The sequence below is a fragment of the Monodelphis domestica genome, chromosome 6 (genome assembly GCF_027887165.1).
Source record: "Monodelphis domestica isolate mMonDom1 chromosome 6, mMonDom1.pri, whole genome shotgun sequence".
Taxonomy (NCBI): Eukaryota; Metazoa; Chordata; class Mammalia; order Didelphimorphia; family Didelphidae; genus Monodelphis; species Monodelphis domestica.
In genome coordinates, this window is record NC_077232.1 from 71,501,495 (window position 1) to 71,524,114 (window position 22,620).

General features: G+C 38.5%; 1 protein-coding gene across 1 annotated transcript in view; it reads left to right on the plus strand.

Moving 5' to 3' along the window:
- SPON1 (spondin 1) overlaps positions 1–22,364 on the plus strand; it is a 444,045-nt gene extending 421,681 nt beyond the window's left edge. Inside the window, exons 9-16 of the mRNA XM_001377891.5 lie at positions 3,690–3,830; positions 4,911–4,986; positions 9,764–9,946; positions 12,112–12,282; positions 12,856–13,023; positions 14,896–15,060; positions 15,671–15,934; positions 20,264–22,364. Of these exons, the coding sequence (XP_001377928.2) occupies positions 3,690–3,830; positions 4,911–4,986; positions 9,764–9,946; positions 12,112–12,282; positions 12,856–13,023; positions 14,896–15,060; positions 15,671–15,934; positions 20,264–20,427 (1,332 nt within the window). The 3' untranslated portion in view covers positions 20,428–22,364. The remainder of the gene's footprint in view (positions 1–3,689; positions 3,831–4,910; positions 4,987–9,763; positions 9,947–12,111; positions 12,283–12,855; positions 13,024–14,895; positions 15,061–15,670; positions 15,935–20,263) is intronic.
- Positions 22,365–22,620: the final 256 nt, after the last annotated feature.

Sequence of the window (22,620 nt, forward strand, 5' to 3'; positions counted from 1 at the left end):
GGCTGAGATGACAAGATATACACATGCAAAATGAAATAATAGATGAGCAGTATACAAAAGAGCACAAGGTAGCATGTGATTAAATTCCAAATGCAAGATACAGACAAGCATGTCAAAAAATCAGGGCATTAAAAAAGCAACTCAGTGTGGCACATAGCCCACCCTACACCTCAGTATGCATCTTTTCTACAATATATTCATCAAAGTATCATTGTGAAAACTTCCAGTGCTAGGAATCTCATCTGGTACTTTTAGACGATTCTGATTGTGGCTTGTTGTTGTTGTTTTGCCTTACGTTGATGCAAAATCCACCTCTCTGAAACTTCTACCATTCTTCTAAATTCTGCTTTCAGTTAGTGAGTTCAGAAAAAAAAAAGAATTGGAAAAGGGGACAGCCTCAGTGGCACTGCTCTCTCTGGATTCTTCTCTATCTTCTTTCCTGGGAGTCATCATCCATCTCCTGACCCTTAAGTGTGTATACCCCATAAGTTCCTGCTTTGAAATCTCTTGTTTATACCCTTTCTAATTTATTTCATCAATTCTCATGGATTAAATTATCTCATGCCTATAGTACCCAAATTTATATACAGAGTCTGCATCAAGCTCACATTAGCAACTTCCAGGTAGATATCTTCACCTAGGTGTTCCATCATCATCTCAAACTTAATACCTACAAAATGGAACTAATCGTCTAAAACCATCCCAATTCAGATTCCCCTCTTTGTGTTTTGCTTCTAGGTTAAAGTACCTAAATCATCCTCACTTTTTGCTTCTCCCCAATTTTCCTCCCCCATATCTAATCAAATCACTTGCCAATTGAGGTTGTTCTACCTCCTCAGAAGCCTCCAGAAAATGCATCTAATCCTTTTTTGTCATTTACACTACCCTAATTCAGGCCCATTTTACTCTTTATTTTGACTATTATAACTATTTTCTTTGTGTTGTGTCAAGGAAGATCATCCCCTCCCTCTCCTGAGTAACTTGAGCTTGACCTGTCCATCAAACATTCCTGAGATAACACAGTTGTGCCAGGTTTGTGTCCCTCTACATCAATCAAAGTCAAGGCTTTGGGCTTGTGAGGGGGAAGAACTGAGAAGAGAAGGAAGGAGGAAGTCAGGAACAGAGCAGTCAGGTGAAGGGAAGGAGGAAGAGACATGCAGGCTAGGGACAACATAGTCAGGTTACTTATAGGAATGATTGTCTACCCTTTCCAATAAACTTTATAAAATATATATCTGGGTAGAAATATTATTTCAATTCTTCCAGTGTCCCCAATGCTGAGCACAGTGCTTTGTACATAGTAGGTACTTCAAAATGCTCATTGATTATTCAATAAATATTTGTGAATCAAGTTGAATCACTAGAGATAAGCAAACAGAGAATGGATATACACTAGCTTGCAAGCAATCCTTCTCACCTTTGGGTTGGCCTTAGAGACCTACATCTGTGTTTTTATGTTTCATGTTTCTATGCTGGGTTAGAGTTTACATCTTCTGCTTCTGCTTGCTAGAGGGTTAATTTGAGAAAAGGGCTGAAAGCCAGCTTTTCCTCTGTGAAAGAACAAAAGCCTAGAGCCTTCTCAGGAAGTTACTGCTGGGGATTCAGACAAGGAAACCTGTCAGAATTTGAGAGGAGGACACTGAGCAAGAGAACAGATCATCTGTCTGTGAGAGAGAGACAGTGCCTGTGGGGGAATGCCAGTCTGGGGAAAGGAAGCAACACCTGAACAAAATGAGAAAAGCTCTGTTTATTCACCCTCAGGATAAGGTTGGGGGAAGGAAAGGGAAGGGACAAGAGAAGGAAGCCAGGGGCACGGTATATCAATTTGAGGCAAAAAATATTATTAATAAAAAAAATGCATGCTTCAGGATTTACACCAGCACCTTCTTCATATCTGGGTAAGATCAGCTTTCCCTGTTACACAGATGCGGAGAAAAACTCACCTATATGAAGCAATTTGTTCAGAATTACGTGGCTGGAAATGACACAATCAAGACTTGATCCCAAATCTCTTATATGAAGGCTTTCCCAATTCCTGCCTCCCCTCCATCCAGCTACATGTGCCTCCCACACCACGTGCTAGAAAAAATAGGTAATGGTACAAAGAATAGACACTAGATCTCGAATAAGTAAGACCTAAGTTCAAATTCAGACAAGTCACAACCTCTCAGACTCAGTTTCCTCATCTATAAAATAGGGATAATAATAGCAATCACCTCCCGGCATTGGTGTAAGGATCAATAATATAAGTAAGATGCTTTGTCCATTTCAAGTACTATATAAATGCTAGCTATTAGTATAACTTTGAATTTTCTTTTTACTGATATATGTCTATATTATCTCCCCCAATGGAATGTAAGCTCCTTGTGGACAAGGATAGCTTCATTTTTGCCTCTGTATTCCCAATTCCTATGACAGTTCATGGCACATAAAAGGCCTTAATAAATGCTTGTTGATTAGTTAATTCTGACTCTTAGACCAGTTCCAGTCAATTCAGCTCAATTCTAAACAACAAATATTTACTCATGTAATTGTGAGGCCATTATCTGTCCCATCTGAGAGACTGTCTCTTGGCTTCATCCCTCTTAAATTTTTCTTTGCCCTCATAACCACCCCTTTTACTCTATCTCTGACTGTTTTCCTTGGTCATCACCTTGTTATGAACTTACTTTTCTTGTTTTCAAAAGTTGGATTTCATAATTATATTCTGAATTCAGTGCTAAGCACTATGGAACATCAGAAGAAGAGACGGGCTCTCTACCTTTGAGGATTTATAGTCTAGTCTCATAGGAGAGATGGGACATGGATGCACATAACTTAATAAAATAAACCCAAAAGGTAATGTTAACATGATTCTCTAAATTCCAGGTCTCTCTCTTTATCAGACATCAGTCTTTTAAAAACAAATCCTAAATAGTTTTTCATGTGCTTCCCTCATGCATGCTTCTTCGCTCTAAAGTAAATTTTTAAAATTTTCTATTATACTCCTATCATATAGAGGCAGCTCATAGTACAGGGAATAGAGCAGGAGATCTGGAGTCAAGTTCTGAGTTCAAATTTGACTTTAGACATTTGCTAGATGTGTACTGCTAGGCATACCACCTGTTTACCTCAATTTCCTCATATGTAAAATGTATAAGTAAAACCTAATTTCCAGGATTGTTGTGAGGATCAAATGGGATAAAATTTGAAAAAAGGTGCCTAGGACAAATTAAGTTCTATATAAATGCTTATTTCCTTTCCCTTCCCTATTATAAATCATTATTTTGATCTCTTCCCATTCATATTCATTTTTTGTCTCTCTGGCCTCTCTTCAAAACCAAGTATTTGCATGAAGAAATGCCCGCTGGAAATATTTTTACTTTAAAAAATTCATGAAGTCTGTTATAGACAAAAGAGTGGTTGCTCACAAGACACAAGGGATTCTAAGGAGAATTGAAAGTAGCAGCAATCTTCTGGATGATGGTCCTTCACTATTCTGCATTTCCACCTTCAATGTTGTTTCATGGAGCAAATGCTAAAACCATTCTTTTCACATTGAGCTTGAGCTCTTTCAATGCCATGAGGTGACTGCCTGACTCTGTTATTATTCTCCATTTGGATCCAGTTTATATGTAAAAATCAAATGGCTTCTGCATCTTTCGTCTGTATTTATTGCTGCTTCAGCCTATGTCTTCTTTTCTTTATAGTCACCCAATAAGCCAACAATTCCTCAAGAGAAAATCCGGCCTCTGACAAGTTTAGATCACCCTCAGAGTCCTTTCTATGATCCTGAGGGAGGTTCCATCACTCAAGTAGCAAGAGTTGTCATCGAGAGAATTGCAAGAAAGGTATGGGGGTGAGCCTTCAGTTGACTGGGCAACCAGAGAATCATCTAAGTAAAGTCATTTCCCTGTCACCAGAGTTGTCCTGACTCCATTGCAGACCCTCCTAACACTAAAGAATCCTAATAGTCCAACCCTTAGCCAAAGTATGAATTCCAGCCACAATGACTGAGGAATTGCTTTTCAATTCTAAAACAATCCATTTAATTTTCAGACAATTATAATTCTTAGGAAATTTAAATTTTTTATTTTGAGCAATAAAGTCTCCTGTGTTTTTTTTACCTCCTTTCTTGGTTATCCTTTCTGAGACCAAGAAATTGCTTGATATTCCTTCCATATAATATCCCTTTAGATAATTAAAGATAATTGTCCTGTCTTCCCTAAGTCTTCTCTTTCTCAGACTAAATAGCATTATCATTCACCCAGTCCTCATGATACATAGTGTTGACACTTCTTGCCATCTTGGTTGACTTCTGAGCATCTATGTCACTGCTCTTCCTCAGGTGTAGTGCTCAAAAGTTGACATGACATTCCCCATATGGTCTTGATCAGAGCATGAGGGCTCTAACCTCCCTTAGTCTCAAAAAATACTGAGATATATATATAAAATATATATATCCAATAAAATTGGTATTCACCAGGCTAGTAATACAAATAAGGGTTCCTGGTCCTCTTTAGTAAAATGCCAACCAGGTAATCATAAAAGATAAGATGCCCTCTTTTTTAGGAACATGATTACTGAGCTTCAGTATGTGAATCATTTAATAGTTGTAAAACAGCAATAACACAAAAAAAGCAACTTGATTCCTATCTATCTTGAAGTAGAGATCCTAATGGTTCTAAAGATCAGATGATTTCTCTCTACACTGCCCCCCCCATGCTAAATCATAGTCACAAAGTTTCTTTGCTTTTCTTTTCCTCTCAGAGTCTGATCTTATCTCATTTATGGTAAATCTTAAGCCCTTACAAAAGTCTATGAATTGAGGCACAAAACACTCTGTTCTGGGTGCTGTCTGCTGATTTATCTTTCAAACAAAAACATTCCTTCCTTTAATTTCCACTGTCAAAAAAAACCTTTATCTGCAGGGGGAACAATGCAACATCGTGCCTGATAATATTGATGATATTGTGGCTGATCTGGCTCCAGAAGAGAAAGATGAAGGTATTTCTGATTGTTTTTATAGTTTAATTACATTTTTGCTACACAAGCATACAGTTTATTTCATCCTCCAGTGTATCTTGGATATATCATCTTTGTGATAATAACAGCCAAACAAGAAAGAAACCATTGAAAATGGATTTATTGAAGGTATAGGAGTGAGAGATGTGATAATTAGAGGAAGAAAATCCTACAAGAGGTTGTAGGTTAATTAGATCATATATCTACAGCCAGAAGCATATAAACCCAATCCCCTTATTTTACAAATAAGGAAACTGAGGCTCATGAAGTAAAGTGTCTCTTGGGATCCTCAAAGTAGTGACTATCAGATATAAGATTTGAACCTAAATCCTCTAACTCCAGGGCTCATTCATTTGAACTCCATTGCTTCCCAGGTAGGGGAGGGGAGAGGATTAAAGATATCAAAGGAAATTTGGCCTTGGTCACACTTCTTTCTCTGAGCCAAGAGGAAAAGAAGAAAGGATAGATGAAGACAGGTGTTTTGAAATGGGGAAAAGTGTGGAAGGGGCTCAGATTGGATGAGATATATGAATCAAGGTGATCTATTTTTACTTATTTATTGTTTACATTAGTCAGTTGATATCTCTCTCCCCTCCCCTTTTTAGGGAAGGCATCATTGGACAAAAAGATAAGTTGTATATATACATATACAACTTTGTCTTATTTCCATTTATCAGTTCTTTGTCTGAAGGTAGACATAAACAAGTCGATCTACAAACAATAATTTTGTTGCTGTTTATAATATTCTCTTGGTTCTGCTTGTTTCACTCCATAACTTCATGTAGGTCGTTTCATGTTTTTTCCAAAAGTAACCTGTTTGTCATTCCTTACCTCTCAGTCGCATTCCATCACAAGGGTATATAAGAGTGTGAAACTGTATATCTCTGGCAAAGGAGAGACAGCATTTCAGCAATCGGGGTTTTAAAAAATAAATTTGAGGAACTCTTTATTAGGTATCAACTGTTTCAATAATTTATTCATCAACAGATGCTAACTGAAAGTCTACTAAATCCAAGACCTAATTCTGGGTCCTATAAGACATATAAAGAGGGGCAACTGGGTAGCTCAGTGAATTGAGAGTCAGGCCTAGATACAGAAGGTCCAAGGTTCAAATCTGTCCTCAGACACTTCCCAGCTCTGTGACCCTGAGCAAGTCACTTACCCCCAGTTGCCTAGCCCTTACCCCCTTCTGCCTGGGAACCAATACACAGTATTGATTCTAAGATTGAAGGTAAGAGTTTAAAAGAAAGACATATAAATATGTTTAGATGAAACTGAATATACACATACACACATATGTACACACAAACAGTATTTACCTATTTATATATATAGATGCACATACTTTGGTACCTATTTATGTATATTCAGTAGTCCCAACTAACAAAGGCCATCTTTGTAAATTTTATAGCTCTCAGAATTAGGTCTTGGATTAAGAAGGTTTTCAATTAATATCTGTTGATGAATAAATTAATGAACCAGTTGATATTTAATAAAGAGTTCCTCCCTAAAATGATTGTTAATTGCTAATTTTATAGTCTATCTATTTCTCTATCTGACTTTCCTTATTTAATCATCTTATCTCTCACTCATGGATCTGCAGTCTGTTTTCATTGGTTCCTTCCCATAGATAATTACATGTGCTTAGATCTCCCATGCCCATATAAATGTTTACTCAAATGTACTCTGAGCAAGCAACTATCCCATCTCCCGTTTAAGTCAAATTCCTCTAGTAGCATACACTTGCTGCAATCTTACTACTCCTTCACTCCTCAACAAAGCACAGAACATATTTGGGAGACAGAGTAGTACAGTGTGATTGAAGTGCATAGAAGAGTGCAATACGAAATAAGATTTCAAAGGCAGAGAGGTGTCAAATTGTAGAAGGCCATGAATGTCAGCAAAAGCTGTCGAGATTTTACTCTAGAGGTGAGAGGGTGTCGTGGGCAATTTGGGGGCAGAGAAGTGATGTGAAAAGATTTATGTTGAAGCATCTGGCAGCTATGATGAAGGATGGACCAGAAAGGGAGAGAGAGCAAATGAAGAGACTTATTAGAAAGTTATTGCTTAGTCCAGGCATGTGGGGATGTGAACCTGCACAAAATTATTAGCAGTGAGAATCAAGAAGAATCTCTAGGTGCAGAGATATTGAACAGAGGGGTATAATCTATGTGAATTGGAAAATGATTAGATAGATGAGAAATAAAGATGAAAGCCACCCAGAAATAGTGAGTCAAAAGAACCAGTTTTGGAAAAAAATAAGCAAACTTTTTGACATGCTGAATTTAATGTGCTGATGGGACATTGTAATGGATGTTCTATTCTGATGCTTAGAAAGATGATGTCAGGAGCTGAAATGATAAACTGGGGGATCATCTGGATGGATAGAGGTGATAGTTGAAGTTATGGTACTAAATGGTATTGCAGAGAGAGAAAAAGAAAATCAGGTACATAAGAAGTAACAAAGAGGTTAATTTTGGAAAAATCTTAAAAATATAAAGTTTTGAAGATTAAAACAAATTGAATCAAGAGAATTTTATATTTCTCAACAGAAATATTGTTTGAAGAATGTTTTGTGTACATCCACTGTCAGAGAAAAACTGATAAGTAGAAATAAGATATAGTTTTATATATGCATATATCTTTTTGTCTGATGAGCTCTTCTTTAGTGAGGGATGGGAGTTTACTGGGTATTTAAATGTAATAAATAAATACTTTTTAAAAAAGAACTTAATTTTTAAAAAGAGTAAGGAGAAACAGGATGCTGTGCTAGCTCTGAAATCAAAGGACACAGTATCCATTCAGGGGGAATGTTCAATGGTGCCAAATGCTACAGAGAAGTCAGAGGATAAAAACCAATAAAAGGCTATATTTGGTGATTAGGAGGTAATTTGTACTCTTTGAAAGAGCAGTTTTTATAGGGTACCTAAAGCAGAAGTCAGGTGGCAAGAGGTTGAAGGGAGAATAGTTTTTGAGAAAGTGGAAACATTTGATGTAGACAACTTTTAGAAGAATTATTCTCTTGGTTTCTATGATGCTTTATTCTCTGATCCTCCTTCTCTAGCCATCACTCTTTCTTTTTGCTGAAGGAAGGAAGGAAGGATGAATATATACATATATAACATATATGTATATTTAGTGTCTATATTTCCCAGATGCTGCACTAAGCACTTTAAAAATAATATATTTGATCCTCACAACAACCCTGGGCCTGGGAGGAAGATACTATTATTATCCCAATTTTAGAGAGAGAAAAACTTATGTGAACAGAAATTAAGTAATTTGCCCAAGATCATACAAGCTAGTAAATGTCTAAGGCAGAATTTAAACTCAGGTTGCCCAACCCCAGATCCATCAGTCTATCAAATGTGCCACATAGTTACCTCATCCCTCCCCCTTAAATCTTTATTTTAGTCTTTACACACACACACACACACATATAAACAAATTTGAGGAGGGGGCATCTCTAACAAATAAGTGGGCAGTTAGGTGGCATAGTGAATAGAGCATTAGGCCTAGAGTAAAGAAGACCAGAGTTCAAATCTCATTTCAGACACTTACCAGCTATGTGCTCCTGGACAAATCACTTATCCCTGTTTGCCTTAGTTTCTTCATCTGTAAAATATGGATAATAGTACCTCCCTCTCAGGAATATTATAAGGACAAAATAAAATAATCTTTGTAAAGTACCTAGCATGATTCCTAACACATAGTAAGCTTGATAAAAATGTTAGAAATTATTTTATTCTAAGTTTTTATTCCTAAGTCATCATCTTAGGATAATGGATATTGAAGTATTTGGTTTATGAATCTTATAATCAGGACTGACAACATCCGTGCTGTTTAAAGTCTTCACCTCATTTAAAGACACTGATTCTCTCCCTACTAGAAGTCCCCCTTCCCACCAGTCTCATTCCCAGATGTTTACATTTTCCTAGATCCCGCCCAACTGTTTTGGGGTATTATTTTTAATGTGTCAAATTTCTTGATTTTATCAGTAAAGACATTCCTTTTGCAACCCTTATGGCTGAAAATTTCTTCCTTCCATATTCAACCTTGAGGTGCTATGTAGAAAAGGATCAGGAGTCAGGAAGTCCTCTGCCTCAGGCACTTGCTCACTGTATGATCCTGGATGTGTCACATAACCTCTTCAAGCCTCAGTGTCCTCATCTACAAAATAAGGATGATAATATCCCTTAATTTATAGGGTTGATATGAGAACCAAATGAGATTACATGTAAATGGCTTTATAAACTTTTAAAGTGTTAAAGGAGAGTGAGGAAAAATGATGATTTTGTTGGGATGTTGTGCCTCTATAATATACACAAGCCAACACTGTGTCTATAACAAAAGATTCTTCAGCTTGGTGTGATCTTTCTGTAGTCTTCAAGGACTTAGGGTCACATTCAAATAACCTCAGTGAAACACCTGGGTAGGACATTGGTGGAAATTCTGGAAGAATTTCTAAGTGAGATACCATTTATGATGTAAGATTGCAAGAAGAAAAAATCTAAAGTATTTCCCTTTCAAAAAGCCCAGAATATCCCTGTCCAGAATCCTTGAGTGTCGAAAAAAATAAAAGAAACAAATGATCTTACCTTCATGGTACTGACAGGCAATGGCCACACAGAGAGAAAAGGTCTTGCTTCCACATCAGCCTATGTGCCCCTGGGATAATGCATGCACAAAATCTTTCCATTGCTATGAAGGACAAAATAGCTTTAATAATTGCTTTAACAAGACTAAACCTTCTTTTCAGATGACACCCCTGAGACCTGCATCTATTCCAACTGGTCCCCATGGTCAGCCTGCAGTTCATCCACATGTGACAAAGGCAAGAGGATGCGACAACGCATGCTGAAAGCTCAGCTTGACCTCAGCGTTCCATGCCCTGACACCCAAGACTTCCAGCCATGCATGGGTCCTGGCTGCAGTGATGAAGGTAAGGATTTGGTCAAGATAGTGTGTGCCTGGCAAAGCAAAGACCATTCAAGGCTAAGCAAACTACAACTAAAAGCAATGGTAGCCAACAGGGAATAGAGTTTAAAATGGGTTTATTGGATACTATATCCTTTTTTGATATTCTTTATTGCTAAATTCTTGAACATAGTATCTTCTACTTCTCAAGGTGGCTCTAGCTCATTTCCCCCACTGAGTAATTTTATATTTTCATTGAACTTCAAAAAATAACTAATAGCAATTCTCATAGTCTACACTCTTCTGAAGGCAAATTAACAAAACCTCCTTTCTCTAGGACCCAGTTTTTACTTCTTTCATAGCATGACATTCTTAATTTAAACCATGCCAACTCTTCATGACCATTTATTCCTTTTCTAAGTACTCACAAGCTTCCCCTTTAATAATTGCTTCCAGAATTTTTTTCAGAAAAAAAGCCAAGTCCACTAATCAGTCATTTTATTTGCACTTATACTTATCTAATTATCATTTGGTAGATACTTTCAGTGGCCATGATTCTCTATGTCACAGATGTTTATCTCTGTTGATGTTTGTGACTCAATTTTTCTAATATCTCTTATTCTACCCACTCAGTGTAATACCAGTGAAGAGAAAATAGCTAGAATAGCTATGAAATCAGACTAGGCATTAATTTGTTTATCTGTGCTTATTCTAATTCTCATCACCAAAGAAAAGTGGCTGGGAATTAAGTTGGGTAAGCTTACCTCCTGCTGCAATATGGCTATGGGATAGGTATCTCATCCTCCCCAGGACAGAAGAGGATGAAGAATTCTGGAAACTTCTGGTGGCAGTTTTTCTGCATCTAGATTCAGCAATCTCTCATGAATCCTCTACAAGAACAGGGCCTCCAACTTAAGTGAGCTCCATTATCATTTGGGCTTCTTTGTAACAGGTTCTCTTACTCAATTAAGTGTTTTGATAAGGATGCCCTCAAATCTCCTCATCCAAAAGTACATTTACTCTACCTAAGTCCATTATGAGCTTAATTTCATGGATTTGAGTCAGGAGGTAGAGACAGAAGAGGATGACAATTTGAAATATTCCTATTTAAAGAAGTATAATTTTTTACATTGGAAAAATAGTCATGCCTTTTCAGGAAGGATATTTCTAATTTACACATCACTGAAATCATGAAGAAGACTGTCTTGGCTATATCATCAGGCACATGGAAGGATATGTTCTTTGTGTAACCATAGAATCTTTTGCCTAGTGGCATAGTAGCTAGAGTACAGGACTCGGAATCAGAAAGAGCTGAGTTCGAGTCATTATTCAGATATTTACTCACTTTGTGACCCTTTGCCTGTCTGTGCATTTGCTTTCTCATCTATTAACCGGACATGTAGTACCTGCCCCACAGAGCATTTGTAAGGATTAGATGAGATAATTTGTGAAATGGTTTTGTAAAATATAAAGCTCTATGCAAATATTATTATCTCATTTGACATGTCAGGAATATAGCAGGGGTTAGAACACAGCTCTAGAAAATTAAAATCCAGATCAACTCACAGTCTGCTAGTTATCATGATCATGGAAGCATGTACCAGGTTATTAAGCTATACCCAAACTTGAGCTGCTTTTAACAGGGCACAGAGTACCTTGGAGAAATTTGTGTTTCTTCAGCTATAGAAATGTTTATTTTCTCTCTAATTCCCTTTTTGTCCATCTCCTTATTTTTCTTTTCCCATCCTCAAACCAGGAGTAATTTGTGATTCACAGATATATATTATGATGGAATAGAAGAAGGGTCTGGACCTGTGATTTCATTGATACAGGGAGCTCCCAGCAAAGGAAACTTCCTGTAACAAAGTGGGTTGGCACCTTCTCTGCAACTTAAGGTCTTAGAGTGTTGCCTGGGGTTGACTGAAAGTTTGGCTTGATGCCAGGTCTTCCTGGCTCCTAGATTGGTTCTCTAGCCACTATATGACATTGTCTCTGGTGATGTTTATTGTCTACATACCACAACATTGAATTTTTCTTTTGCTTCATTTCTTTGGTATTTCTTTTTTCCTGCCTTGGAGACTACAGAGCAGCTAGCATTTCCATCTTTCTGATAGCACCCTGATTTAGACCCAAGAAGGATGACTGGGAGATTCCCTAGTCCTAGCTAAAACAACTCTCCTTCTGTTGTAGATGGCTCCACCTGCACTATGTCAGAGTGGATCACCTGGTCACCATGTAGCATCTCCTGTGGTGTAGGGATGCGCTCCCGGGAGAGATATGTGAAGCAATTCCCTGAAGATGGCTCTGTATGCACTGTGCCTACTGAGGAAACGGAGAAGTGCACCGTCAATGAGGAATGCTGTGAGTGCAAGGCTGATGGTGTCTTTCTCTGTGTCATGTCAGATAGCTTAAGGCAGGGTCACTGAACCTATTTATGTGTGTTAAGGATCCCTTTTGGCAGTCTAGTGAAGTCCATGGACTCTTATCACAATAATAATATTGCTTGCCTATATTCATAAGGGAAGGAAATATTAAATTTCATTTAGTGGTTAGAGAAAATAAAAATATAAATGTTTTGTCCCGTTCAGTTCATGTAAGACTTTTCAGGTTTTTCTTAATCCATTCTGCTCATCATTCCTTACAGAACAATAATATTCTGTCACTATCATATACATTGGTTTAGCCATTCCCCAATTGATGGGCATCCCCTCCATTTCTCATTCTTTGCGACCACAAAAAGAGCTGCCTAAAATATTTTTTTTGTAAAAAGAGATCCTTTTCCTTTTTTTTTTATCTCTTTGTGAAATCTTATCCATGAGCTTCTTGGGGGTCAGGAGACCCCAGGCGAAGAATCCTTGCCTTAAGGACTTGCAAACCAGATCCATTCTCTAACTCTTCTTCCTTTGTTCCTTTCCTTCTCACAAAACTGACCAGCTCCCAGCAGTTGCCTGACAACTGAATGGGGAGAGTGGGATGAATGCAGCGCCACCTGTGGGATGGGAATGAAAAAGAGACACCGAATGATCAAGATGAGCCCTGCAGATGGGTCCATGTGCAAGGCAGAAACTAGCGAGGTGGAGAAGTGCATGATGCCAGAGTGCCGTGAGTCTTCAGTCCCCATCGAGAGCCATCAAGGCTCATGAGGGTGTCCTTTTGGTCCCTTTGCACATGTCACATCAGCTAAAGGCATCCCTCGGTCCAGACTTCCTCTCCAAATATGGAGCCAAGGCTAGAGGATCTTATTGCCAAGTAGGCTTTTTGCAGGGTAAGGCTAGTGGCTAAGGCTCCAGGAGACAGACAGAGATGAACAGTATCCCTGGAAGGTGGGCTTCCTGCAGTAGGGTTTGTGCACTGCCACAGGCCCAAGATCATTAGACTAGATGATTTCTGCCAGCACCCTAATATATACCATGCATTCTGAGAAGTAACCAATTGCATATAATAAAATAGCACAAACAATATTTTAGAGATAGAAGAGATATAGAATCAAGTCCTGACTCTACTACCTGTGTCACCTCAGAAAAGTCACCTAACTTCCCTGGGCTTTAGTTTCCTCTGTTGTTAAAGGAGTAGGTCAGACTATATGAGCTCTAAGCTTCCCTTCCTATATTTACAATCATAAATAAAGTTTATAGTACAATTGTTCCCAATATTTTTTAGTATAAAGATCCCTAACACTAAAAAAAGTGCACAAAGCTCTATATGATAGTATATGATATTAATACCTATTTGCTGCAAAAAAAAGATTTAAAAAGCTGACTTAGCTAACACCCAGCATATAATTGCACCCACCCAGTACAAGTTAATTTAATTTAAATTTGTTTTGTTAATCATAACAGCCTCTATATTTATATAAACATGTGAGAAATGTATGTGGTCTATAGAAGATAGGTTTGCTTGAATTTTAAACTACTATCTAATGAGGAAACTGGTTGATTTATAAAATAAAGTAACTTTGATCAAAATCAGTCAGTAAGAACCTATATGCCAGCCACTGGGCAAGGTTTGGGGATAGAAAGAGGGACTGGGTTTCTGATTTCACCAATATAGGGAATTCCTTCCTAAAGAAAGCCCCTCTCCCAATGCATCCCTGGACCTCTCCAACCATTTATAGTTCTTTGATAGTCTTTTGAACACTGAAAGTTTAAGTGACCTGCCTAGGAATTTCCTCTTAGAATTAGATTTGGGATATATAAAGGTAAGAAGGAAACAGTTCTTGCCAGCAGCCTCCCTGCAAAATCTTACAATATAGTTTGGGGAGACAACACATGCAAAAACAATCATATGCAAAAAAACTTTATTATCTGTATCTATACATGTATGCATATTTGTGTGTGTGTGTGTGTGTATATATATATATATATATATATATATATATATATATATATAATTATAATCTAAGAACTGGAAAGGACCTTGGGGGGTCGCTGATTCCAACCCAGACTTGAACAAGAATTCCTCTACATGTCCAACACCTGCTCATCCAGGTTTTGCTGAGATCATGAACACCACTCTTTATACATGAGGAAGCTGAGGGTACAGAGGACTGAAGCAACTTGACCAGGACCAATGAGTCACAGAATGAAGATTTGAACCCAGGTCCTATACCTGCAAATTCAGTGCCTGTGTCTTGTTTTAGCAGTGTCTTGCTGAGTGTCCTACTGCAGCATCCCTTATCCTCAACTGTTTCAAATGCTAATGCCCCACTTCTAGCTACCTGATAGAATGGGATGGGATGAGGAAGAAGGAAATGCTTCCCCTAATACTCAGTATGGGAGTGATGTATTGTACAATTTATTCCACAATGTCAACTCATAGTCAAACACACCATGACATGGGCCAGCACCCTGGTCAGTTGATTTCGTGAGAATGCCCTAAATAAACCTGTCTAGAGATAAGTCAGAACCTAAAGATCAGGGAAAGGTGCATCATTGGGGGTTTCTTCTTATTGCTAACAACTGGCTCTTGGACTAGATACAATCCCTTGCTTGCTGTCTGCATGGTCGGAATGGAGTGACTGCAGTGTGACCTGTGGGAAGGGAATGAGGACCCGCCAAAGGATGTTGAAGTCTCTTGCTGAGCTTGGAGACTGTAATGAAGAGCTGGAACAGGTGGAAAAGTGCATGCTGCCAGAGTGCCGTAAGTGAAGGAACTGTGTTTCTGTGTCATGCCCACATGCCTGTGTGGGTGTCTGTCTGGTTCCTCTCCATCTTTACTTCTTAAATGAATAGCTTTTAAGACAGACCAGCTCTCTGGGAAACCTAACCCACTAACCTTTAAAGGAAATGTGAGATTTAAAATTATTTCCAGTAATATATCCAACCCTTCATTGTGTAAAGGTTGAACACAAAACTGATACATTTTCCTGACTTCTTATTTCTCTAAGTTACTCTATAACTCATACCTTGATCCTGCCAACACACATACATACTCTTTAAGGAACTCAAGTTGGGCAACTCTATTAAGATCTAAAACTCGGCTTCAGTCCTTAATCAGCAAGTAATTATTAAGTACTTACTATTTGCCAGGAACCAAGCATATTCTATACTGTCTTTTGAAGATAAGAGAAGGCCATTTAATTTATCTAAGAATATGCCTGATGATATCAGTTTCTGATTTCTGTGACTTAAAAAGCTTATCCTGAACACTAGGCACACCACATATGGTTCCTTGGTTTTCACTGAAGAAATTCACCAAGAATAGTAAGGATCCAACTCTACTGATAATACTCACTTTCTTCTTTTGCCAGCCATTGACTGTGAGCTCACCGAGTGGTCCCAGTGGTCCGAATGTAACAAGTCATGTGGGAAAGGCCATATGATCAGGACCCGAATGATAAAAATGGAGCCACAGTTTGGAGGAGCTCCCTGTCCAGAAACTGTGCAACGGAAAAAATGCCGAATTAGGAAGTGCTTGCGAAACCCATTGATCCAGAAAATGCGCTGGAGAGAGGTCCGTGAAAACAGGAGGAGTGAACCCATGAAAGAAGAAATTGATGGTGAGCAGTATCCAGGTATGTTTCTTCATTGATAGAACCAGGCTATGGACCTGCCTGAGAATAGAAGCTTAGTCTTCTCAGAGAAGACAATCTTAGGAAATGGAGCTCCCTTTGAGACAGAAGATATATTATCCATCAGTCAACAAATATGAGGTGCCTACGAGGCACTATACACTTGACAAAAGACTGGGAATACAGTTTATCTAAAGAGAAGTGGGAGGAGGGGGGAAGAACAAGCCTTTGCCCTCAAGGAGCTTCCTTTCTATTACATGCCCTTGTTTAAGTATATACAAAATAGGTACAGCTAAAGGAATCAGGGAAGGTTTTATACAGAAAACTGAGTTTTGAGAGAATCTGGACATTTTAAGATGCTGAAGGAGGATGAGAATGCATTCAGGCAAGACAGATGGGATGCAGAATAATGAACTGGCTTATTTGTTTGGATCATGATCTCCATAAAAAGGAATAACATGAAGCATACCAAGAAAGTCATGTTCACTAGCCCAGAGAGTGTAGAAAGAGAAGTAATAAACAACCCTCATATTAATAATAGCACTGGTAGCTGGGGTTTCCTTCTACCTAAATTGAGATTTTCCTGTTAAAAGAAAGGATTCACAAAGGTTATGTTGTTGGTGGTTGTTTTTCTATAGTGTCTCCCCTAACTGTTCTTGCTCAGAGCCTCTGGGGTCCCTGCTATTCTCAATGACTGGCTGCCAAGATGCCATTCTTTTCCAACGTGTTGAAGAATTTAGGTGAATTCATGCTATCAGTGGGGCAAGCTTTCTCTGGAGCAAACAATCCAGAGAAAGCAATAGAAATGCAGTTATGTCAGCAATATGATGGACTGAGCCAACAACAACACAAGACCTGAACAACAAAGATAGAGCTGATTGGAAGGGGGAGATGTTATTAAGTCCAATAGTTAATGGATATTATGACTTTAAAAATGATGCCACCTAGCCCCAGGCAGGCTTAGAAAAGCAGTAAGGTGTTGCATTCATTTCCAGGAAGTTACACAGGATGATAGGGCTGGAACTGGAAAGGATCTTAGAGGCCAACTAGTCTTATTCCCCAAACATTCATTTTACACATAAGGAAACTGAGGGCCCATGAGATTAAATGCTTTGCCTAAGTTTATATAAGTAGTATACATCAAACTTGGGATTCGTTCTTCTTACTCCAAAGCCTATGCCCATTCTACTGTACAGTGCTAAATACAATTCATGGTTTAGCACTTTGGGTTTAATCAGAACAGGTCCAATCTGTGAGACTACTTTAATAATTAGTATGTATGTAATACATTAAGATTTGCAGAACATTGAATCTGTTATCTTTGTGTTCTTTAACGCTCACAACTCTGGGAAGTAGGTGCCATTATTAACCCCATATTTCAGTTGAGCAAACTAAGGTTTGAGAGCTTAAATGGCTTGTCCAGAATGCCAGAGATAGTAAGCAGAATAGATAGGATTGGAATTTATATCTTCCAGACCCCAAGTCCAGGACAATAGATACTAAACCACCTAGTTGTCTAAAATTACAAAACTGCCTTATCCGTCTCTGACTTTCTCCTCTCCCCCAACTTCCTGGCTCATACTGTTCCCCATCCAGAGTTGCCACTGAGATACGTATTTTTTTCATCAGCAACTTTAAAGCATGAAGCAAATGGGTAGTAGATTCAATTAGATGAATTTTGAGACCATGTCATAGACTCCCACCTAGGAAAGTGAAAAGAAAATCAATCCCTTGACTGTACCCATCAACTCCAAACTCCCAAATTCCTTGGCCAAAAAGGAGATATTGATTTAAGAGAGCTAGAAGAAAGTGAACTGGAAAATTAGGGGCAGGGAACAGAGAAGAGACTAAACTGAAATAAGTATAAAAGGAAAAATAGACATGGCAAAAATGATGTAACTGCTTCTAGATAAAGAGCAGATTGTGAAATGGTACAACTGTTCTCAAAATGAATTTTGAGGTTGATTTTTCAGTATTTCGCGTAGGATGTCATATTGTGAAATGTGAATATCACTTTTCCGACTGGGGACACTGAAAAATATACTTATCTCAAATGATATCAATATGGTCAATCAATTAGTATTTATTAAATGTCTTCTATGTGCCAGGCACTGGAGAGATTTTTGGAAAAGGGAAGAGATAGTCCCTGTTCTAAAGAGCTCACAGTCCAGTGGACAAGGCAATATAGAAACAACTATGGATAAAAAATATATATATATATATGTGTGTGTGTGTGCAGGAGAAGCTGGGGAAAATATCAGAGGGAAGGCACTAAGATTAAGAAGGATGGGGAAAAACTTTTTTTGTGGAAAGTGAGATTATAGCTGAGACTTGAAGGAAACCAGAAGGTATAGATGAGGAGGTAGGAGTAAGTAATGGTAGTTAGCATCTGTATAGAACTTACCATGTGCCAAGTACCTTACAAATGTTCTCTCATTTGATCTCCACAATCACCCTAGGAGGTGGCTGCTATTATTATCCCTATTTTACAGATAAGGAGATGGAAGCAATGGTTAAGTCACTTGTCCAGGGTCACACAGATAGTGAGTGTCAGAAATCAGATTTGAACTCAGGTCTTCCCTGATTCCAGTCCTCTATCCACTGCACCATTTAGCTCATCCTAATACTACCAAGATTGTCAACAGGCATGCACCCATTCCCTCCAGAGGAAGATTTAAGTCTCAGACAAAAGCTCACTACCTAGTAAGCTAATCAAGCTGACCAAGGTACCCCCCCCCAATACACAACTGCCAATTTGTTACTTGGTTCTAAAAGCTCCTTGTTATTATACAAAGGCAATAGAAAAGATATCTGGAGATCCATTTTGGGGATGTACCCAGAATTGGTATGCCTTAAAATCCAAAGAATAGGGCACCTAGATAAGTGGATAGAGCACTCACTCTTGGAGTCAAGAGGATCTGAGTTTAAATGCAGACTCAGACCCTAGCTGTGTGACATTGGGAAAGTCACTTAACCCGCTTTGCCTTACTTTCTTCATCTGTAAAATGAGCTGGAGAAGGAAATGACAAACCACTCCATTTTCTTTGCAAAGAAAATCCAAAAATGGGATCACAAAGAGTTGCATACAACTGAAATATAACAAAAAAAATGTCAAAAGAGAAGCTTAAAGTAGGGAAGAGACAGAAGAAGTCAGATTCCAACCCCTATGTTTTACACTTTAGGACACCAAAGTCCAGAAATGTTAAGCAACTTGCCCAAGGTCACACAGATACTAAGAGAGCTAGTGTCAAATGCAGGTCCACTAGACTCCATGTCCTGAGCTCTTTCCACTGTCCCACGTTCTCTTCTTCTTTAATAACTATACTAAAAAGTGGTTATGGTCAAATACTCCCAACACCCATCTTTATAAATCACATTGTTCCTATAAATAGCTTCCAACACCTTTTCTATACCACAAACTCAACTAGAAATACTTATGTTCTCAGAGCAAAGTATACTGTCTTCTGAGCCTCAAAAAAATATTTTCAATAATGTTTCACTTGATTCCTTTGTTCTTAAATCAGAGAGCAAATACATTATTCAGGTGATTCACATAATGTGAAAGCAGAATTTGGGTAGTGGGTAGAGCACTGTACTTTGAGGAAGAAAAACCTGGATTCCTCTCCTGATTTGGACACTCATTAGCTTTGTGACTCTAGTCAAGTCATTTCACTTCTGACTCCTCAGTTTCGTTATCTGTAAAGTAAGGGGTTGGATTCAGTGGCATCTAAAGTTGAAATCTATGATCCTTTTGAACCCTGGTGAGGATAAAGACATAAACAAATCATTATGATGGAAGCATAGGATCACATGTAACATTTAGAGTGGGAAGGCATCATGGATTCCTACTTCCTCATTTCATAACTGGGAAACTTGGGATTCAAGTTTAGTTGACTTCCCATGGTCACACAGGGAGGATCTGAACCTAAGCTTTCTGATCCGAAATCTGGTCCTCTTTCCACTAGACCTCCTCCACTAGCAGTTCCACAGAAATACATGATGCCACTTGCAATTGCTATAAATCATTTTTGGTATCATTAAGTTGTTTCAGTTTGGGGTTTTCTTAAAGATACTGTAGTTTGCCATTTCTTTCTCCAGCTCATTTTACAGATGAGGTAACTCAGACTAACTTGCCCTGAGTCACACAGCTAGTAAGTGTTTGAGGACAAATTCGAACACGGGTCTTCTTAACTCCATACCTGGTGATCTATACACTCATTAGTTGCTTCTAGGCAACATTACCCAATTAAGAGGGTTCAGCTGTGAGAGTCATTGACTGGGTTCTAGGAATTTTACCTTAAGGTCTTAATAAATGCCTGTTTTGTGTTTTAGGCTGTAGGATGCGCCCATGGACCGCCTGGTCAGAATGTACCAAACTGTGCGGGGGTGGGATTCAGGAGCGCTACATGACTGTAAAGAAGAGATTTAAAAGCTCCCAGTTTACCAGCTGCAAAGACAAGAAGGAGATAAGAGCATGCAACGTTCACCCCTGTTAGCAAAACACTGGCCTAAGAAGTTAACACACTCTGGGCTCAATGGAAAGTTGGTTTGGTTTGGGGTTTGGATTTTTTTTAAAGAAATGCAAATTGTGTATATTAGTTTTCATTTTTGCAGTGTGGTTTGCTTACTAGGCTTGCCGGCGCAGGCAATGAGTCCCTTTTACAAATACTTCCTCAAAGATGTGTGCTGGGCATGACCTCCCAGAGCTCCAGCAGCCCTTTAGTGCAGAAAAAAAAAGAAAGAAAAATCCTAGTGGGTCATTGAATACTAAAGTAGATTGTATCCATGACTGTATAGGAGAAGTAGACCAATGTTCTAGGAAAGAGGAAGTGGAAAGGGAAGAAAGATGGAAGCAAGGTAACTTGTTTCATGTGGAGAAGCATCTGTGTATTTGAACCAGAGTTAATGCTGCCCAAGCATTGTGTATCAGTGACAGCCCAAGAGTATGGAAGGGTCAGAAGTCAATCTCTGCCAGACCAAAGGGACCACCCTCCTTTTCTTCCCTGGTGTAAACCAATCTTCTTCAGGACTTTGGTCCGTTTCTGGTGTCTTTGTTATTAACTTTCTCTTTGGATCTCCTTCAGATGACAGGTCTTATGTGAACACATCAGCAATTCTATTGCATTGATTTTCTTTTCGATTAAGAAATAATGAAACACATTTATTTTTATTGTATTCAACTCAACAGACAAGAGTCATTAAATGCATACCACTTGAAGGGTTCCTAGTTGGCAAAGGGAGCGGGGAGGGAGGATGCAAAGATAAAAATTGGTATAGTCTCTGCCTTCCAGGATCTTACCACTTTTAGCAGGGGGGATAAGAGACAGTATTACTAATAAACAAATTGGCCAATGATTCATATTTTAAACACTGGTTAGAAATGGCTGGATTTTTTTAAAAGACACTTTTTCCTGATCTGTTACATTTCTTTTAGAAGCCTTTTTGACATAGGGATGTACCCTCCTGTACTATTTTCATGACATCAGAACTGTGGAGGCTGTCCTGGGTCCTCCTGACCCTCAGGTTGCCAACAATTTCCTCAAGCTGGATTCACACAACTTTGTCATTTTGAAAGGCGTATTAATTTTTAATCATTTTTTAAAATGAGAAATGCATTTGCAATTAAAAAACCCATTTTTCATTAAACTGTTTCCTTTATACCTTAAAACATCTCTTAATTTGAAAAGTGTGTATTGGTGACCCAGAGAGCTGTCACAGATCACAGATACTTTGCAGGGAAAATGGACCTGAGTTGAGAGGTAGCTCCAATTTTTCCAAATATTTATCTCTATGGGGATTTGTCTGAAAGCCTGCAGTCACAGGCCTTGGTACTAGGACCCAGGGGCAATAACCTAAGTGCAAAAGGGACTTTTCTCCCAAGTGTCCCCAAACTCCACTGTGCATCACAAATTACCTTGTAAATAATGACCCCTTCTTGGAGGATGAGTGCGTGGCTCCAGGGATCCACTCTTCAGACTCCATCCTAGACTATTCTTTTTCCTTGGAGGCCTTGGTGTGAAGGGACCAATAGCTCACTGAGGCCAATTCTGTCTACTTTCATTTCTTGAGATTTGTTCCTTAAAATTCCAGGTTAATTTTCATACCAGGGCTTTTATTACTCCTTGCTCCAAATATTTACATGGGGTCTCCATGAAATATGTACAATTCTTTGAATGTCTGAAATTCTTTGAATATCCATCCTTCAGGAAGAATTTCAATTAAATTTGTCAGGACAATTTCAAATATGATATACAGAAGCTCTGTATGTGAATATATACATTATTTTCTTTAACATAGGAGGCTGTTCAATAAAGATGTCATTGTGGTTGCCTGGCATGGTTTTTTTTTAAGCTAATCAATGATCTGGGAATTTGAATTGTCTTATTACAAATCCCAGCAAATTCAACTGTTTCCAATAAAAGATGCAGAGAGATTCAGGCTCCTCTTCTATCATTCTACCCATCCATTTGCGACATTCACCTGGCTCCCCAGAGAACCTTTGAACTGGATCTATGTTTCTCTGTGCTTTTGTCCAAATGTGATTTAAAGGCACAGATCATTGCCAAAACATGATGTTCCTAATAAAGAATTCCTTCTATCGATTGCAGATCTCTACAGATCCATCTCTGCCATTTATAAGTTTTAAAAGCTGGGTGGTAGGTACACATGAAAAGCAGAGTTGGAACTCA